The 21,271-nt window shown below is 40.6% G+C and overlaps 1 protein-coding gene across 1 annotated transcript in view; it reads right to left on the bottom strand.

Moving 5' to 3' along the window:
* elmo2 (engulfment and cell motility 2) overlaps nucleotides 1-21,271 on the bottom strand; it is a 132,792-nt gene that overhangs the window by 55,979 nt on the left and 55,542 nt on the right. The window contains exons 9-12 of the mRNA XM_034166893.1: nucleotides 21,028-21,179; nucleotides 18,627-18,705; nucleotides 2,740-2,775; nucleotides 2,469-2,519 (exon numbers count right to left, since the gene is read on the bottom strand). Of these exons, the coding sequence (XP_034022784.1) occupies nucleotides 2,469-2,519; nucleotides 2,740-2,775; nucleotides 18,627-18,705; nucleotides 21,028-21,179 (318 nt within the window). The remainder of the gene's footprint in view (nucleotides 1-2,468; nucleotides 2,520-2,739; nucleotides 2,776-18,626; nucleotides 18,706-21,027; nucleotides 21,180-21,271) is intronic.

Raw genomic sequence — 21,271 nt, 5'->3', positions numbered from 1 at the left:
ACACCTAAGACTGACTCTGAGTCTGACTCTCTACACCCAAAGCCATCAAAGGGAATAATGTTATTATTAACCATCAGATGACAAATTAAAACCTCTTAACTCATTTTAAAGTCGTTTTAAGCAAAACAAGTGATAATGTTTAAGCCGCTGCTAAGCTCCGACTGCTAACACTCGACGCATACACAGTGAAGGTATGGGGTGCTCATCTAGGAGTGCTGAGGCTGTGAGACCAGACTGTGGCTGCCCACTGCTCCTAGTGGTTGGATTTGTCTAACTGCAATTAGATGACTTAATACAGAGGGAGAAATTTCATTGTATATACAGTATGTATCGCAATGACATTAAAGGCACTTTACTACTTCTTAACTATCTTGGGGGGCAGTAATTTACAGTGCCGTAAATATTTTTGCTGGAACTTGAGGTTATCTTCCAAAATCTTTATGACAGAATATAGCTACAGTGATCTTGACTCTGTACAAGATCTAAATTAGTTTTACTTCAAAACATACAATGAATTGGCAGAGATCATCGTGAAAAGACTGGTGAGCATTTGTGTTTGACAGATATGACTTTGACTTCTCCATTAAACTGGTGAATGACAGCGAAGAGGAGCAAACTGTGAACTGTCATCTCACAAGATCATGGCGAACTGCCTAGTGCCTAACTACTGCCATTATTTGAAAGGAGTGGCAACAAAGCTGCTCTTGCTGACTTCATCATATAGTATGTGCTGCAAATGCCCAGGAATGGTTATCCAAGGACTGCTATATCATCATAGCAGGAGGACTCAAAGAGGGAGAGGTGTTGAAGTTGTCAGTGAGTCAGGTGTTTCCCAAATGGAAGACTTGCTTTGTACTCACAAGGAGGCTGACACAAGGATGATTCTGCATGCCATCGACCTATCCCAAGGCCACAAACGTGTTGTTAGGTGTGATGATACCGATGTTTTGGTATTACTTTTGTACTACCATTCTACAGGACAAGTGTTTGGTGAGGTGTATATGCATGCATCAAAGGAACTGACCACAAATGAGTGCTACATACCATCCACCTGTTGGCTACAGAGACAGGGCAGAGGTTTGTTTGTGTGCCTCCCAGCAATGCATGCACTGACTGGGGTGACAGCACAAGTGCTTTATTTCATATTGGCAAGCATACAGCCTATTCCACCTTGGTTAAGAGCATTAACACTCTCTCCAGTTTGAGCCATTCCATACATCACCGGAGTACCTGCAGTCAGCCAAGACCTTTGTTTTTCTTCTTTATGCTCAGAAAGGAAAAACCGCTTCCACACTAGTTTTGCCACGATGACAGAAAGTATCTTCGATGCTACCTCCAACTGAGGGTGCCTTTCAGCAACATGTCCTGAGAGCAAGGAACCAAACTATTGTATGGTGCCAGAGTCACCATGCAAAGCCTCCTGCCAAGGACCCAGTGGGAAATGGATGGTCCCAGGATGAAAACGGATGTTTACAGCCAATCATGTATAAGCAGGAATTGGCACCCAGAAGTGAGGGACCTAACACATCTATTCTGCATAAAGACTGTGCAACTGGGCAGAAATGTCCATGTCTTCTTACTGGGCCCAACTGTATTGAGCTTTGTGAATGTGAAGACTATCAAAATGTCCACAACTGGAAGGTGAGGAGGAGGTAAAGGACACTGATGACTAAGCTGGTGATCCTGATTGTTGTCTAAATAAAGTGTGCTGAGGGTATGAAAAATGTATTGACCTGTTGCCTCTAACTGCTTTCAGCTTAGCGGGTTGTAGGGGTTTGCTTTCAGCATGTAGGGGGGCTGATTTGACAGATTTAAAAAGCTGAAGAAACTGTTTTCTGATGCAGTTTTGGAGCAAGTCTGGGGCCAATTGCTTCTTAGAATCGGGGCTGTGGTATTGATTGCATCAACACAATAAAATGTCACACTTTTCTTTATAGCAGTTCTGTAATTTTAGAAATGCAACAGAAACAACCACAAATCAGAAAATGTTGGGACTATATAAAATGAAGATAAAAATAAAAATGTTGCACTATTCCCAGTTTCTCCACTCACAGAAGCCAAAAGTTCTTCCAGAGTTGTGACTTGGTGGCTTCTCTCACATCTCTTTCCAGAATGGACATTTACTTTTTGAGAACTGCCTACCTGACACAGATTTACCATAAAGTACCACATTGATTGTATTTCTGAATGATTGATGTAAATGAAGTCTAAGAAATAGTCATTGATTTGGAAATGTTCATGTTTTCATCCCGACGTTTCTCGGAAAATGCTGCAGGCCTTAATTTAGGAAATTACGTATGATCCAACTAGTCGACTAATCGCAAAAATAATCATTGACTAGTTGGCTATCAAAATAGTCGTTTGTGGCAGCCCTAATAAAGAGACAATAAATACAACCCCTTTATATTCTATTCTCAGAGTAGCAATTTTCAAAAATGTAGCATAATTATTTAAGACTTGATACTCACATTGAGGATGATGGATCGCAGATGTTTCTGAGCCAAAGTGCTTGCCATTTCCTGAGAGTAAAGTGACGCATCAACAGAACACAGGTCAATAATCCTTCACTACACAACAAATTAACAAACAGGCTTGTTTGTTTGTTCCTACGTTCCCTACAGTAGATGTAAATTTTACTAAAAACATAATTTGTATGACTTGTGTGAAGTGCTTTTCCACCACTGAAAACAACTGAAGATGAAGAGGGATGGTATGAGATGAAGAGGGATGTGTACTCACTGTGAGATGCTGCTCCAGTGGGTTAGTATGCTCCTCCTACAAGTTGAAGGGAGGAACGTGGGCGTAACAGTCATGCAAACAAAGAGTATAAACATGTGGACAATGATGTGTGCAGGGATACTATGTGTGACCACAACAGCATGCATGAAAACAACATAACAGATTGATGTCAAATAAAACTATAATAATAATGGAGTAATCCTGATAGAACTGCATACAAATCAGAATAAAATTGTCAGGTTTTAGCAAGATGACCGACAATTTTTTTTTTTTAGTGTAAGATCATTTGGGAAAGGTTTCGCAAGTCTAAACAGTGAGAAATCAACTTGCAGAGGAGCAGCAGCAAACACATATTTTCCTGACTACAGGCTGGGCTTTTTAAAAACTCATTTGTTTGATCCTGTGCCTTATAGTTCAATGCCACTTGTATGTAAAAATATACTGCATTATCATCTACGGCCACACGATGGCACAGTTTACACATATGACAAGCTGCTTTTGTATAGTGGTCTGAATCAAGTATTGTCTGGTCCACACACCAGAGCAGAAAGTGGCGGTAATGAACCATACAACTTGATGCCAACCACTGTAAACCAAGAAGAAGATCTGAATGAGAAGGATATTCTGTGTCTTAGAGAACAAGTAAAATTAATAAATCATACTCTTGAAATGGATGGCTATGCTCTTGAATAAAGATTGAGAATAACCTTGGAACTCGACTTGTTTTTTTGTGGGACAGCTAAGGGACAATGATCAGGAGGATGGCTAGGCTAATGTCAAGTCAAGTCTGGGAGCATACACTTCGCTGCATCCATGACATCACTTAATTGACTTGGGTGCTGGATAGCAACCACCCAGGCAAACAACAAGTCCATCCCCACATCTCTAAAATGATCTGTTTGCCACAGCCAGATGAAGCGTGGGTGTCTCCTCGACCTCCTCCAGTAACTGGAGTCGTCAACACTCAGGCACCTATGTGCTGGATCATGCACAGAGAAACAAGCCACATGACCAAAATGTCAAAGACAACATTCCCTCGCGATGCAAGTGATACTCCAAATCTTAGACCTTCTAAGGCTAATGTAAAGTTAACAATAATGTTTTAAAAATGTAGTCATTTTAAAACGTTTTTTTTTTTTACATTTAGTGAGATAAACATGCAAGTATACCTCTGCACTGATGTGTTTGTCTATTAATTAATAATAAGAAGCAATTAATAATAAGAAGCAGTTTACTTTTGAGATTTTCTGCCTTGTGTCAAGATGTGAGGTATTGTCGTGTTGTGGTTGTTTTTGTATTGTTCGCCTGCTTCTCTTGCTGGGGTTTTTCCCGTTTAGGTCTGTCTCTGCTGGCTCTTGGTGCTGGGTGTTTCCCTCTTTCTGGCCACACCCGCTTTCTGGTGCATTCCACGCACACCTGCTTCCAATCAGCACCTCATCACCTGGGTATATTTAAGCTCCTCTGTCTGCCATATTCCTTCGCCAGATTGACGCATCTTGTCCCTTTTCTCGAGCTGTTTTTGTGTATTACTGACCTGCTTGCCTCTCGTGTTATGACCACCTGCCTGTATTACTGACCACGCCTAAGTCTGATGTTCCATGTATTTCTGCTCTTGTTGGACTGCCTTTTTGTGTACCGGACCCTGTTTATTGTTTAGTAAACTGTTTTTACTCACAGAGCTCTATTATCGAGTCCTGCATTTGTGTCCAACCTTTCTGTGGAACCAGACCTGATACCTTGTGCACAAACATTATTTGGCTATTAGCTTCTGCATGCTAACATATGGTTTGCATTATAAATAAAAAAAAAATACGCTGATTACATTCATTTTTCTTCTTGTTGCATGAAACTGTAACACCTCATTTTAAAAGTAAATGTGACATATAGACTGATGTGACATATACAGTGCATCCAGAAAGAATTCATAGTGCTTCACTTTTTCCACATTTTATGTCACAGCCTTATTCCAAAATGGAGTAAGTACATTTTTTACCTTAAATTTCTACACACAACACCCCATGATGACAACATGAATTTCTTTTTTATTATTTTTGCAAATTTATTAAAAATAAAAAATAATAAATTACGTGTACATAAGTATTTACACCCTTTGGTCAAGTTTTCTTGAATATGATGTCACAAGCTTGGTGCACCTATCTTCAACCAGATTTACCCATTCCTCTTTGCAGCACCTCTAAAGCTCCATCAGGTTGGATTGGGAGCATCAGTGTACAGCCATTTTCAGACCTCTCCAGAGATGTTTAAGAGTCCTGGTAGATCCAAACTTCTTCCATTTATGGATGATGGAGGCCACTGTGCTCACTGGGACCTTCAAAACTGCAGGAAGGTTTCTGTACCCATCCCCAAATTTGTGCCTCGAGACAATCCTGTCTTGAAGGTCTACAGACAATTCCCTTGACTTCATTCTTTGTTTGTGCTCTGACATGCACTGTCAACTGTGGGATCTTATATGTAGACAGGTGTGTGCCTTTTCAAATCATGTCCAGTCAACTGAATTTACCCCAGGTGGACTCAAATTAAGCTGTAGAAACATCTCAAGGATGATCAGTGGAAACAGGATGCACCTGAGCTCAATTTTGAGCTTCATGGGAAAGGTTGTAAATACTTATGTAATCTGATTTCTTAGTTTTTATTTTTAATGAAGTTGCAAAAATCTAAAACAAAAAAAAAAAACAAAAAAAAACAAAAATTCACATTGTCATTATGTGGTATTGCGTGCAGAATTTTGAGAAAAAAATTAATTTCATCCTTTTCGAAATGAGGCTATAAAATAAAACGTGGAAAAATGGAAGTTCGGTGAAAACCTTCCAGATGCACTCTATGTTTATGTTTTTTCCTCTTTATGACACTTTTTTTGATAGATGCGACTAATATACTCCGTTGCAACATGCAGTCCGAACAGTACGGTACATAGAAATTATTGAGTCATACTGCTATCTGTCTTTACTAAGGGGTTATATTTCCCATTGACAGGGCCTGATATTTTGAAGTTGGCCTTTTATGGTCTGTCTTGTCCTCTTTTCCTCTCTCTTTACTGTAAAACATTTGTGAGGGCTGTTCAAATCACATGGTTGTCAACAGCAACAGCAGTGTTTCTTAACATTTTTTAAATAATGCTTTTATAATTTTTTTAACTGGCCAATGAATAAATTTAAATTGTAACTCCGCATGAAAAAGCAAATTGGGATATAGCAATGTCAGTAATTTATTTTCTGAGCTCATACCTCCTCTGCTGCACTTAGCTCACTAGGTTTGATACAGTTCTCCCTCTGGTGGTCAGTATCAGATCCTGCTGTTCAACAATGTTCCAATACATATCACTGTATAATATACAATGAAAAATATAACGATTTAAATGCCATTATGCGATTCTAGCCAGCATTTCAGACAGTTTTCACTCAGCACTGTAAATCTGCTTTTGAAATGAAAAGTCGTGTAGTTAGGTTGGTGCACCAGATACTTTACATATTTCCCAGTGAAACAAAACTCAAATCACAACAAAATCTGTTTCTACAGCAACCACTTGAGGTTCTTATTCTCTGATGACTGCTCAGGGTTTAAGTAGTTATCAAAAAATCAAAAATAAATAAATGAAAGAAGATTTCATCTAAGTATTGGAATCACTAATTTAAATAAAAGACAACGGACATGCACACAGAACAATATTCTTATATTCACACAACAGTTCTATGACGTGCACATCCAATTATAGCTGTTTGGAGCTCAATAAGACTAAAAATACAGTCACAGAAGACATTGCCCGTCTTTATCTGCATATCTCCAGCTCTAATTTTACAAACTACTGTTCCAAATTTAATATTTTGTTAAAACAGCCAATGCACAAAATGCATACAAAACATCTGCACTGTGACTTTCTTGGAATAAGAGAGACAAAAGATGAAAGAAATAGCAATAGAATGCAAAAAAAAATCTTTGTAATGTTTTTAGTGAGAGCTCAGTCTATTGTGTGTATATACACAGGGTGGGCCAATAAAATGTTAAAATGTTTTGATCGTGCACAAGTTTTGAAATGAGAACTTATTCGAAAATTTTATTTACAGACTTGTAACAGAAGCATCAAATTAACATTTGATACCAAAGGTTTCCCACTTTGTCTCTTGTTTTCCACACAATTCAATAATTGATGACATGTTCAATTCACACTCCTCTTCTTACATTACAGCTGCAACACGCACATTGAAGTTTGTGATGACACTGCCACACATCTCAAGAGGGATTCTCCGAATTTCATGATGATGCTGGTCTTCACGGTCTCAATGGTCTTTAGGTTGTTGCAGTACACGCTCTAATTGTATGAATTGAAAAAGTGGTAACATTTTATTGGCCCACCCTGTATATATAATAGATAGATAGTTATTCAAAATAATCGTTTTACTTTAGTTAATTTTAAACTTTATTATAAAAGCCAAAATCAAACACCTTATAAAATTTATTTTTAATGACCTCTCATGGCTCTCCTGCAGTACATTCATAGCAAATCAGGGTGCTTCAGCCCACAGTTTGGGAATCACTGGTTTAAAGAATGCATCAGTCAAATGGCCCATGTGAGACCTCGGCCACTGAGACTGAGAGTAGCTTATACAGTAATGAGGTTGCAGGACAGAGGTGCCTAATGACGTTAATACCTTTGCAGGAGAACAATGATGCAAGTCTTTAGGGTCCAGGTGCTTCATATTTTGCTGTGTGATTATGAGACATGAATGCTAAAGAGTGACCCAAAACTTCAACTGGATGTCATTAGCAATAAATCCCTGCCAACAAGCACTGGGTAACGTTATGTTAAACAGTTACTTAGCCAGATACAGGTAAGGTGTACTACTTGTATTATGTTGGGGTCAAGTGCACTTGGTTTCAGTGCAGAAGGTTCCCAGTTCAAGCCCCACCCCTACTGCATTTCTCTATGTAATGTAGAGTTGCGTCAATTAGGATATCCGGTGTAAAACCTGTGCCAAATCAACATGCAGATCCACCCTGGTAACCCCCAAGTGAAAACAAGTTGAGCAGCCGAAGGGACTTACTTACTTACTATGGCTATTTGGTGTACTTCGTCAAGCGTAATTCAGCAAGCATGTGCACAGTGCTGAGGACCAGATCAAGTGTAAAATGTCAAGCGGATGCCCACGTATCGCCTGGCTGCCACCGAGAGACAGATATTTCTGGGTGTTGGTGTGGACCAGTTGTCTTCCTGGGCATATGCTTACCAGGACCATGGTGGGGCGAATGATGTGACGTGCACCAGTACATGCTCCCACAACCCACCACCAGAACATGCTCGCAAGATACACCTGTTGCATCCTTCATTGTCAGCCGCTTCACAAGCAACCTTTGAAATGGGACAGCCTAGTCTCACCATATATGACATAGTAATTGGTCAACGACTGCAGGCTTAAGGTGCCCTGACACTTGCACGACTTTGATTCGCCCACTTGTACGCACATTGTTGTGACAATCCCGCCTGCTGTGTTCCCAGCTGGATGCCGTGCTTTGTTCCACTGGCTGCCACGCGTTGAGTGCTGGGCGCTGCGTATATAAAATAATTATTCTGTAGCGCATTAATCATTTTCTGTTCAAGCTGACTGTTGAAAATAGCTCTAATTGCTTCCGGAATCACAGAGAAGCGCTCCAGCTGTTGCTTTTCCCGCGCACACGTGCTTAATGAGGTGGAGAATGTATTTGGAGCCGTTTAAAAAGGTAATTATTTGTCATGTTTATATTGTAATAGTTTGGTAAAACAGTTGCATGTTCATCCCTTCTTGTGTGCAGTTGTAAAAGTATGTTTATGATAGATTTAATATTTCCTTATAATCATTCAGACGAGGTGCGCTCTGATGCGGTCTGCTGACGCAATCACTCGCACTCACATGCTGTGTTTTTGACTTGTTTGTGTAATGTTCACGTGAAGTTCACATAATTAATGCTTGATGGAGATTTTAAACATTTTAAAATTTCTTTGCGCACTTGCACGAAGCTGCGCACAGTTTACACCAGTTTACAATGGGTTTGAGATGAGTTTACTCTCGTGCATGGCAAAGTGTGTGCAAGTATACGGATCAAAGTTGTGCAAGTGTCTGGGGGCTTTTACTCTCGTAAATCTAGTGGGGAAAAAATGGTCATAAAAATACTGGTCAAAAAATAAAGGGTTTGGGGCTTGACAAGTGTAATATACTGTTGTCAATATGTATTTGTGTAATATTATATATCATCTTTCTGTGTGTATACTGTGTAATCTATTCTACTGCATTTATTGTTATTCTGCACAGGACTTGACTTCCGTGTTTTGGTCATTATTTTTCTTTACCTTATTTTTGCATACTTGCACTGTTGTGTTGCTGTAACATTGTAAATTTCCCCATCGTAGGCTATTAAAGGATTATCTTATCATGATTACCAAGTGCCACAATTTATCTGATTTATCTTTCATGTAGTATTTGCGCAGTGCAGTCTTCTCCCAGGTGTGACTGACTCATCTCTAACAGACGTTTACTGTATCGTCATGGTTTGACTGTTCTGATCTCACTCAATAAACAATTGTATAATAACCTCAGCAGAAGTTCAAAGGAAAGCATGTACTATTTTGAGTGAGCGGGTCATTCCAGCAAAGACTGTTAGACTGAATCCAGAACAAGACAGTGAGCAGACAGACGCCTCATCATGAGATTATGCAACAAACATTCAGCACTAAGTGCCCCTTCACACACAGTACGAATAAGTACAAATCAGGGCGAATCATGGTGGAACAACTCATATGAGCGAACCACGAAACATCGAGCCGACGGGGAGATGTGAACAATCTCGCTACGATGGTTTCGTGCACGCGACGGTGTCATGCACGAGCGTGCAGGAAACTGTTGCAGTGGGAAGACAGTGCAAGCAGCTGGAGCATGTGTCACCACATCACTGCGCTGATGTGGAGAACAATAAAATAAAAACCAGCTGTATACTTAGCCAATGTCACTGGGTTGATATAAATAATAAATAAAAGGGGATGCAGTGTTATGGGGTAGGGGTCCGGACGGGATTCGACCATTACAGGTGATGGACTTAAACACTAGGAGCAAGGAACAGAGCTGGCTGTGAATGAAAAGAGACTTATTTACAATAAACCAATGAACAATGCTGCACTGGTTAGGTGGCCTGCTGAGCCAAGACAGGGCCCGCTTGTAGTAGTGGAACATCTGGGAGCTGCAGTGCACACATGGACAGACTTGGGAGTCTGAGAACAAGCAGGAATCCTGGGGTATATGGGAACTGGATCTGGAGCCAGATGGGTGCACAGAGCCGACAACGGGAACTTGGAGAACGGAGGTGAGGGCTTGCACTCATAACACTGAAGCCTTTAACAACAAGCAGGTCACTGTAGGCTTAAAACAGGAATGTTCACTGTTTTGGAAATAATGTTCACAGTCTAGGAAATAAGGTTTGTTGTTCAGGAATAGTTCACAGTTCATGTGTATCATCAGAGGTCAAGTGCTGCGCGTCTGGACGCAGTTCCAATTAAGCAGGACTTGACTTTAGAAATGACTTGGAAAGTTCTTAGTGGTTCAATATCAGAGTTCATACACATCTAGGAAAACAGTTCTTGTAAACAGTTCTTGGTACTAGTTCTTGGAACAGTTCTTGGAAACAGTTCCTCGTCAAGCACAGTCACTGACAGGAACAGTGTGAGAGCGGGATCTCACAGAACATGAAGAAACTTAACTGAAGCGTGGCAGAGCTATGCACTCTGTAGCTGAGAGCTGAAAAGTTCAACAGTGACATGGTGCAGCCAGGAGCATATGCAACATGGAAGCCGTGCAGGAGAGTGTCTGGAAGCACCAGAGAAATCAACAAGCTCTAATACGGGAATTAGAGTTGGCCAGATTACCTTGAAATGAGCTGCGGATTCACCCTTTCATTTGAACTGTCAATGATAATGTTGAAATAACACAAAATGACATGGAAGTAGGACCTGGAATGATTTTCCTTTTAATAGTAAACCAAATTATGCATTAACTCAGAACAATTAAACTACTACATGAAATTCATGAAGCTTGAAAAGACTCTAAAGTATTTCAAAAACTACAGCTAAAAGCTTGTGGAATATTTTGAAAATTATGGTAAAATGATATACCTTATAGTAAAAAAGTCGCATATTCTTGTGTAAATTACTGTAAATCCATTCAAAGCTATGCTTTTTTTTCCATTGAAAGAAAGTCTAGATTAATTTTTAAAAAAGTCACATAAACATGTCTGAAATCCTGTATGCACAGCACAATGTTTATTTTCCAGAGACATAAAAATCTTTTTTTTTTTTATTTAACCAGTAAAGTCCCATTCAGATTACTAATCTCTTTTTCAAGGGAGTCCTGGTCAAGACAGCAGCACAGATCACAACAATTTCAAGACATAAAAGACATTTTCATACAATAATACAGCTATTTTAAAGCATTTACAAATCATGGATTTCATTTCCAAACCTTTCATTTCTTACAATATTTCCTGAGGGCACAAGATGCAGTTTGCTTTTCCCGCTTCTTTTAGCTTTCGGATGTGTTCAATTCAAGCCAGCGACAATTCCACGGCTTCAGATTCAGATTCAGACAACTTTATTGATCCCTAAAAGGGCAATTCACACCTCAGACAAATATACAGCAATTAACCCACAATTATTACTAGGTGAACGTAATAATGGCACACATCAGAATTAAAGCAAGCGCTAAACTTTGAAACAGTCCATCATCCGAATTGAGGAAATGTGAGTGTGTGTGTGTGTGTGTGGGGGGGGGGGGGGGGGGGGCAGAAACCCGTGATCGTGCAGCCGGATTGGGGGGGAACGGGGAGCTGCTGCAGCTAAAGCCGCACTGCGCCCCTTGTCCTTACTAAACTTTTTCAAACCACCTTTCTCGTAAGCCTCCCTCTGTCCGACTTTGTTCCATGACACAGACATGCCCCAAAATTCTTCTTTTAAAAACTTGATGGCTCTAAAGTTTGTGATGTCCACATGCTACTTTTAGCTTCAGCACACAGCGTCGCCGTAACAACCAACCAGTCCAGCTTTATGACAACTGTTGTAACAGCCACGCTTTGAGTAAGCCATTTTTCTCCGCGGAACTCCACGGATGCATGGACACTGATCTGTATCTAGATCAGTGTCCGCAGACTTATAAAACTTGTGCGATGTTGTAAAAAAGTACGCTTTGCAATAGGCATTTTACAAACTCAGTGACGATCATGATTACAGAGTATCAAATCAAATCAAATCAATTTTATTTAATAGCGCCAAATCACAACAACAGTTGCCCCAAGGCGCTTTATATTGCAGGCAAAAGCCATACAATAATCACAGAAAAACCCCAACGGTCAAAACGACACCCTATGAGCAAGCACTTGGCAACAGTGGGAAGGAAAAAACTCCCTTTTAACAGGAAGAAACCTCCAGCAGAACCAGGCTCAGGGAGGGCAGTCTTCTGCTGGGACTGTTGGGGCTGAGGGGAAGAATCAGGAAAAAGACATGCTGTGGAAGACAGCAGAGATCAATCACTAATGATTAAATGCAGAGTGGTGCATACAGAGCAAAAAGAGAAAGAACACTCAGTGCATCATGGGAACCCCCCAGCAGTCTAAGTCTATAGCAGCATAACTAAGGGATGGTTCAGGGTCACCTGAACCAGCCCTAACTATAAGCTTTAGCAAAAAGGAAAGTTTTAAGCCTAATCTTAAAAGTAGAGAGGGTGTTGTCTCCCTAATCCGAATTGGGAGCTGGTTCCACAGGAGAGGAGCCTGAAAGCTGAAGGCTCTGCCTCCCATTCTACTCTTAAAAACCCTAGGAACTACAAGTAAGCCTGCAGTCTGAGAGCAAAGCGCTCTACTGGGGTGATATGGTACTAAGAGGTCCCTAAGATAAGATGGGACCTGATTATTCAAAACCTTATAAGTAAGAAGAAGAATTTAAATTCTATTCTAGAATTAACAGGAAGCCAATGAAGAGAGGCCAATATGGGTGAAATATGCTCTCTCCTTCTAGTCCCCGTCAGTACTCTAGCTGCAGCATTTGAAATAACTGAAGGCTTTTCAGGGAACTTTTAGGACAACCTGATAATAATGAATTACAATAGTCCAGCCTAGAGGAAATAAATGCATGAATTAGTTTTTCAGCATCACTCTGAGACAAGACCTTTCTAATTTAGAGATATTGCGCAAATGTAAAAAGCAGTCCTACATATTTGCTTAATATGCGCATTGAAGGACATATCCTGATCAAAAATGACTCCAAGATTTCTCACAGTATTACTAGAGGTCAGGGTAATGCCATCCAGAGTAAGGATCTGGTTAGACACCATGTTTCTAAGATTTGTGGGGCCAAGTACAATAACTTCAGTTTTATCTGAATTTAAAAGCAGGAAATTAGAGGTCATCCATGTCTTTATGTCTGTAAGACATTCCTGCAGTTTAACTAATTGGTGTGTCCTCTGGCTTCATGGATAGATAAAGCTGGGTATCATCTGCGTAACAATGAAAATTTAAGCAATGCTTTCTAATAATGCTGCCTAAGGGAAGCATGTATAAAGTGAATAAAATTGGTCCTAGCACAGAACCTTGTGGAACTCCATAATTAACCTTAGTCTGTGAAGAAGACTCCCCATTTACATGAACAAATTGTAATCTATTAGATAAATATGATTCAAACCACCACAGCACAGTGCCTTTAATACCTATGGCATGCTCTAATCTCTGTAATAAAATTTTATGGTCAACAGTATCAAAAGCAGCACTGAGGTCTAACAGGACAAGCACAGAGATGAGTCCACTGTCTGAGGCCATAAGATGATCATTTGTAACCTTCACTAATGCTGTTTCTGTACTATGATGAATTCTGAAACCTGACTGAAACTCTTCAAATATACCATTCCTCTGCAGATGATCAGTTAGCTGTTTTACAACTACCCTTTCAAGAATTTTTGAAAGAAAAGGAAGGTTGGAGATTGGCCTATAATTAGCTAAGAGGTGGGTCAAGTGATGGCTTTTTAAGTAATGGTTTAATTACTGCCACCTTAAAAGCCTGTGGTACATAGCCAACTAATAGACTGATCATATTTAAGATTGAAGCATTAATTAATGGTAGGGCTTGGGGTCTAATAGACATGTTGATGGTTTGGAGGAAGTGACTAATGAAAATAACTCAGACAGAACAATCGGAGAGAAGAGTCTAACCAAATACCAGCATTACTGAAAGCAGCCAAAGATAACGATATGTCTTTGGGATGGTTATGAGTAATTTTTTCTCTAATAGTTAAAATTTTATTAACAAAGAAAGTCATGAAGTCATTACTAGTTAAAGTTAAAGGAATACTCAGCTCAATAGAGCTCTGACTCTTTGTCAGCCTGGCTACAGTGCTGAAAAGAAACCTGGGGTCGTTCTTATTTTCTTCAATTAGTGATGAGTAGTAAGATGTCCTAGCTTTACGGAGGGCTTTTTTTATAGAGCAACAGACTCTTTTCCAGGCTAAGTGAAGATCTTCTAAATTAGTGAGACGCCATTTCCTCTCCAACTTACGGGTTATCTGCTTTAAGCTACGAGTTTGTGAGTTATACCACAGAGTCAGGCACTTCTGATTTAAGGTTCTCTTTTTCAGAGGAGCTACAGCATCCAAGGTTGTGCTCAATGAGGATGTCAAACTATTGACGAGATAATCTATCTCACTCACAGAGTTTAGGTAGCTACTCTGCACTGTGTTGGTATACGGCATTGGAGAACATAACAAAGAAGGAATCATATCCTTAAACCTAGTTACAGCGCTTTCCGAAAGACTTGTACTGTAATGAAACTTATTCCCCACTGCTGGGTAGTCCATTAAAGTAAATGTAAATGTTATTAAGAAATGATCAGACAGAAGGGGGTTTTCAGGGAATACTGTTAAGTCTTCAATTTCCATACCATAAGTCAAAACAAGATCTAAAGTATGATTAAAGTGGTGGGTGGACTCATTTACATTTTGAGCAAAGCCAACTGAGTCTAATAATAGATTAAATGCAGTGTTGAGGCTGTCATTCTCAGCATCTATGTGGATGTTAAAATCGCCCACTATAATTATCTTATCTGAACTAAGCACTAAGTCAGACAAAAGGTCTGAAAATTCACAGAGAAACTCACAGTAACGACCAGGAGGACGATTTTTTTTTTTTTTTTCCAGCTTGCACTCGGCCGAGACAGACACATTTTTCTCTTCTCCCTCCCTCATCTTTCCTGCTTCTGTGGCGTGTTGTCTGTGAGGCTGCAGCTTTGCTCTTCTGGAAAACGAACAAAAGGATCTGTTAAAGTGGTCTCTGAACGCAATTGACACTATTTTTTCCACAAGACATTCGGGGGCGGAGGACCCGACCTGTCCTGCCGGGATGCATGTGATGAGTTACGTGATGGACTCGTGGTGGAGATGGCAGGTCATGTGCCTTTACACGCTTTCTGTGGAGGACGTCGAAGATGTGTATATATTTGGCTTGTGGTGACCGGCTTTCTGCTGTGTGGAGCGGGCATGGCGCTGGTTTACCGGAAAATTAAGAAGGTGGAAGCAGCAATAATTGGGCCATCCAGGCTGCCCCACATCATTGATTCGATTGGGAAGGCAGTGGCTGCGCAGTCGGTGGGTGTTAAGCGCACGCTGGAAAACAATCTCGGGCAGGATTGCAGCTTTGGAAAACCGCTTTGACCATCAGTAAAGACCACATCCTACATTCAGCTGTATTGAGAGCACTCTGTTCTCAGAACTGTGGAATCTTTCAGGCATCTGCTACTCTGGATATTCATTTGGCTTCCCCAACACAGCTGCACTTCTAGGCCGCTGTGATAAAAAACCTCCTCAAGAAGATCAACACTTAAGCCTCGCTCCCTGGTCATCCCCCTCCCCTCAGCTTCTCCAGCTCTGATGTTGACTGTGGACAGTGGACTGCTCAGGGCTGAGCCCTCCCCCTTCCAGGATTGTCAGACAAGGCCGTTGATGGCGCCTAATAGGCTGCCTCCTCTGATAAACTGGACTTTCAATCTCGGTTGTCGTCCTGCGTCCTTGTTTGTCTGTGTGATTATTGTTTTTCTGTGCTGATGGGGTTTTTTTTTCTCATTGCTGCTGTGTAACGCAGCGGCTATGAGGGTTTTTTTTTTCTCTCTCCTTACCTCATGTGTGCTTTTTATATGTGTTTATGTACCGGGCCGGCTTATGTTTGTTGTGTGTTATGTGTGTGCGTTTGTTATGGGTCGGTCTTGGTTTGCTCAGGCCCTGCTGTTGACCAAGGCAGGGATGTACATCTGGAGCTGGTCCCCGGGCGCCTAATGGCGACTTCTGCTCCTAATTGGCAATTAGATGAGTTAAATGCAGTAGACAACATTCATTGTGCAGGGAACATGTTCCTTTGTGCATATGACAATAAAATGCTTTGAATCCTTGAATCCTTTGAACAAATAAATGGTTTTTGGGACTTCCAATTTGGTATGGACAAGACTAAGAGTCAAGCTTCAATGAATTAAAGCTCGTCTGGGTTTTTGATTAATTAATAAGCTGGAGAGGAAGATTGCTGATAATCCTCCCCCTCGGTCCATGCTACGAGCATTCTGACAGTTAGTGTGACTCGGGTGGTGTTGACTCATTTAACTAACATATTCATCCTGCTGTACCAGGTTTCTGTAAGGCAGAATAAATCAATATGTTGATCAATTATTATATCATTTACTAACAGGGACTTAGAAGAGAGAGACCTAATGTTTAATAGACCACATTTAACGGTTTTAGTTCTGTGGTGCAGTTTGAAGGTGCTATATTATTTTTTCTTTTTGAATTTTTATGCTTAAATAGATTTTTACTGGTTGTTGGTGGTCTGGGAGCAGGCACCGTCTCTACGGGGATGGGGTATTGGAGGGATGGCAGGGGAAGAGAAGCTGCAGAGAGGTGTGTAAGACTACAACTCTGCTTCCTGGTCCCAACCCTGGATAGTCACAGTTTGGAGGGTTTAATAAAATTGGCCAGATTTCTAGAAATGAGAGCTGCTCCATCCAAAGTGGGATGGATGCCGTCTCTCCTAACAAGACCAGGTTTTCCCCAGAAGCTTTGTCAATTATCTATGAAGCCCACCTCATTTTTTTTTGTACAACACTAACACCCCCCCCCCCCCCCCACCCAACCTCTCCCCATGATGAAATCCATGGAATTCCTCAGATCCACGTAGCTTTCACAGCCCTGGTCTTTATCAAACAGTAAAGAGTGTCTAATGACACAAAGAACTGTGCCGTAAAACCGCACAGGAACACACATTCATGTCTGTGTGTATGCGATACATGTGTGTATGCGGTGCGTGTGTGCACGGTGCGATGTTACGGTGCAAACAAAAAGACACTCAGGTATGTGTTTGTGCATACGCTGTTACAGTGCAAACGAAAAGACGTTCATTTCCACAGCAATTGTGAACAGGAAATGGATAAATGTGCTGTGAGCAGATTTAAAACTGAACTTATCGTAAGTCAGCATTGGACTGCTATGTCACTTTTAGGAAACGTTCCACATAGAAGTAATCCACAAGAGGTCAGCGTTGTGCTCAGAAAGTCCATTGAGAATCCACTGATAAACCTGGAGGAGGAACAGTCCCAAACAGCTGACTGAGCTCTGAAAAGAGACTTAAACAAAACCAATCTATCGTCTGATCCCAAACCTGGTCCTGGCAGGACTGTAGCAGAAAGGATCCACGAAAACAGCCCATCCAGAGGAAGAAGCCACTGTGCCTTCAGCCAGCAGGAAAGGAGGGAGGTTACTAGGTGACTGCTGCCTCAGCCACAGCGTGGGCCTATTAGCCCTGCTTCTCACCCAAAGTTACGTGTGGCATAAATCTGTCTCAAGATACAGTGGGTATTCAAACATGTCATTGTGTGGTATGCTCATTTCACATACGACCGTCAGTTCAGTGGTTGAAAGAAGCAGTTTACTCACATTTTGTGACCTATGGTGACATTAATGAGCTTGGTTAGCTGTGTTCCTTTAAACAGTATGCCTTATAAATTAATAATACAGCCATTAAATCCATGTTGCTTCTTATATATACTTATACTTATTATATATAAGTGTGACTTATATATAAATTTCTCTTAAAGAGGTATTTTTGGACTAATGTGACTTATACTCCCATGCGACTTGGGAGTGCTCTGAAAATATGGCAGTGAGAACTTTTCACCAAAACACACTGATATCATAATATTAGCATGTAGCTTACAATGATCACTGCCTAAAATGAAACTTGTAAATTGCACGTGATTGACATGAAGTTTCTATCTTGTGTTGTTCGGTGAGATCCACCAGCATTTTGATCGACAGGATCACCATGAATGCGCACGATAAAAGGGAATGTTTGTGGTCAAAAAAATATTTCACAGCAAAGCAGTAAATATATAAAAGTTGTGATAATTTGACTGTTAAGGAATGAAGAGATTTTACTTGGCACCTGTTATGAAAACAACCAGCCTGAGCTTCATAAGTTCTGCACGGAAATCATTAAATTTCACAAATTCCATATACTCTTGTCATATAAGCATAAAAAAATCACCTTCAAGATTAAATTAGCTCAACAGTTCCTATATGGGCATTTTTAGATCTAAAAAGTAAAATTTACTTGTAATAATAGTTTACTGATGCGCAAAGCTGCAAAGTTTACACTGACCGTCATCTCTGGGTGGAGGTGCTTAAGTGAACTTTTGTCTAAATATTTGTTCAGTTATCGCAAGTCATATCATCATTGCAATACTGAATAGTGATATCGCACGTCACGGGTTCTGCTCACATTGTGCAGGCCCACTATTAAGTCATTAAATTGTGTAGTGAGTGCAGGGAACTGACCTGCCGTCTGTCCTCTGGTGCCTTCAAGAAAAGAGCATTGATGAGGGCGATGGCGTATGTTTGGATCTCCTGGTTTGACCTGAAGAGATCAAGGCAATTTAACAACCTGTTTAGAAGCATCAAGCTCCACAAATCTCCAAACAAGCTACAAAACACATCTTATTACGGTTAGTCTTATTTATTCCAATCTTGCATCTTTACACTTTTACCACTTTCAGCACTAAAACGCAGGGTGAGGGCAGGAATTTTATAAGCACAAGATTAATTACAAATGCGTATTCTCGCCGTGAGTGGCTCTCTCGAGGGAGTTAAGAGGTGTTGTAAGTGGATCTGTGCGATATCTGCACATCTTAAACCTTTTGACCTGGCATGACTCGAAAATACTTTGCAAGGCGAGTGTGACTTGATCCTGCTCTCAAATCATTTCGTTCAAGGTCCACAATAAGACTGCCAATTTTGTTTTTTTAAATGATCCATAACAATTCAAAGGTATATTACTGACATTTTCACTCCTATCTCCAATGGTATGCCTAATCGTCCACAACAAAAACAGTCTCCATGTCCTCAGTCATGTCTAACAATTAAAAACTACCCATATCAGCATGTTTATCAAGATCTTTGTTACCATCTCTGTTGCATACATCGCGAGTGATGCCTTGCATACAACATCACGAGTCTCCATTCTGCATGATTTTCTGCCAGCCTGCATATATCCACCATGTTACTCAAACAAGACTGTTTCTGGATTTCATCTTGATAACATTGGAAAGCCTACCTCTGTGACACTGACCTTCTAATCTGCCTTGCCTGAGCAAGTCAACTTCTCAATGTTGTTTCTACTCTGCCTTGCAACATGTTCAAAGTGTCTCAGGATCGTTCTTCTAATTAATTTCAGAAATTGTTAACTTATCCTATTCTCTTCTATAATGCTTCCATTGGTCCTGTGTTCAATATAATATTCTCACAATGGTCTCCTTCAGCACAACATTTTGAATGCTGGAATTAAACCCTTGTCAGCCTTGTAAATCATCCAGTTTTCACACATGAATGTTGAAATTGAGAAAATCAGTGCATTCATTAACCAGCAGAATTTTTGTAGCCTTTGACATTTTTCCATAGTTTCTCAGGTGACCTCTAACGTATCTGCAAAGACAATGCTCCACCACATTTCCTTTTGATATTCTCTAGTGATCTTGATGTGAATTCATTCCAGAATTCCTTTGTCTAAAGGGACATTCTTTGGATCTGCTGGAGTATGGAGTACTGGCACATCTTTGGTTTTCACTTAATTCAAATTAAGACAATATCCTGCTCTAATATTGATCATTTCTGTTGATCAAGTTCCCTGTGATAAGCAGGGCAAGCATGGGCTTAATCAGTCAGTGGGTCTGCAAAATTTCTGCAAGTTACTGTGTTAAAACTACAGGGAGCAACCTGAGAATTAACAACCTTGCCTGAGGGTCCTGAGTGATTTTACATTCTTAAAGGGATTTGAATCGATGAGCCTTTGGTCACAAACCCATTGACTTCACCACTTCTTTGATGGTCAGTCGGTAGCAACCTGCCAACAACTGTCATTGGTGCCTCTGTCTGCTGATGCCAGACACTAGGAAGGAAGGCGTCCACTACCAATGGAATGCTGACCACCAGCTCTTCGCAGTATGTTAGTTAGAGCTACTCCAGAGTTCACCCATTGTGGTACACAACTACAACAATGAAAGCATGCGGCAGGAGTGCATGTGAGGACCAGTGACCTGAGTCACTGCTTTGAAGGAGGGACTCAAAGATGCTACACTTTCTGCTAACACTCACTTTGTATATTTATGTAGGTTATGCACTAATCAAGTAATTGTGACTTGAAAAACAGTTTAGACATAAGTTCCTCACTAAAGAAGTGGAAAATTCTTTAACAGGCATGGTAGGCTGCAACCTTTGATTGCTCTCTTGACTTTGCTATACTATTCGTATAAGAACAGTGTGTATATTTTAAAACAGGGTTTTGTACAGATCAACAACTGCTGGAATCAAATATCTGACAGAGTAAGAGAGGAGTGCACCCCCAGTGGCATCCCAATGGGAATGATGCCTCAGCACCACTCCAGTGTCCATCTCATGTGGCTTAAACTGAGAGTAAATCTATTCCAGTGTTACAACATCTATTAGAGACTCTGTGGCATATCAAACTGGTGCTTATACATAGTTTTTGCATGTTGAGTAAGATGACAAGACTCATAGTTAGTGCTTACTTCATGTTACCGAAGCATCCTGCACTCACCCATTAAATAAGAAGAGCAACTCTTAAAAAAGATTCCTAAAACAGTAACATCTCCTAATTTCCACAGTTACTCCATAGTCCCAATATCAGAGTGCATGAAGCCCCTGTGCATGTGTGTGTGCTCACACTTGCAGGTGTCCGATGAGTTGTCCCACGGTGATTTCCTGAGACACTCGGTGGTAAAGATTGTGGCTGTTCAGGACCATGCTCTCCAGAATGGCCAGGGAGCGCTGCAGAATGGACACATCCACCATTGGCTGGTTCACGTAACCTGCAATCTGAGGAGGGAAACACACATACAAATATTGTGATGATAAATCAAACGCTGAACACAAATCTTACAGCCCATATTTATCATGTTGGAAAGTAG

The sequence above is a fragment of the Thalassophryne amazonica genome, chromosome 3 (genome assembly GCF_902500255.1).
Source record: "Thalassophryne amazonica chromosome 3, fThaAma1.1, whole genome shotgun sequence".
Lineage (NCBI taxonomy): Eukaryota > Metazoa > Chordata > Actinopteri > Batrachoidiformes > Batrachoididae > Thalassophryne > Thalassophryne amazonica.
The sequence above is the reverse complement of the archived record's forward strand: the minus strand, read 5'-3'. Positions and strand labels throughout refer to the sequence as shown.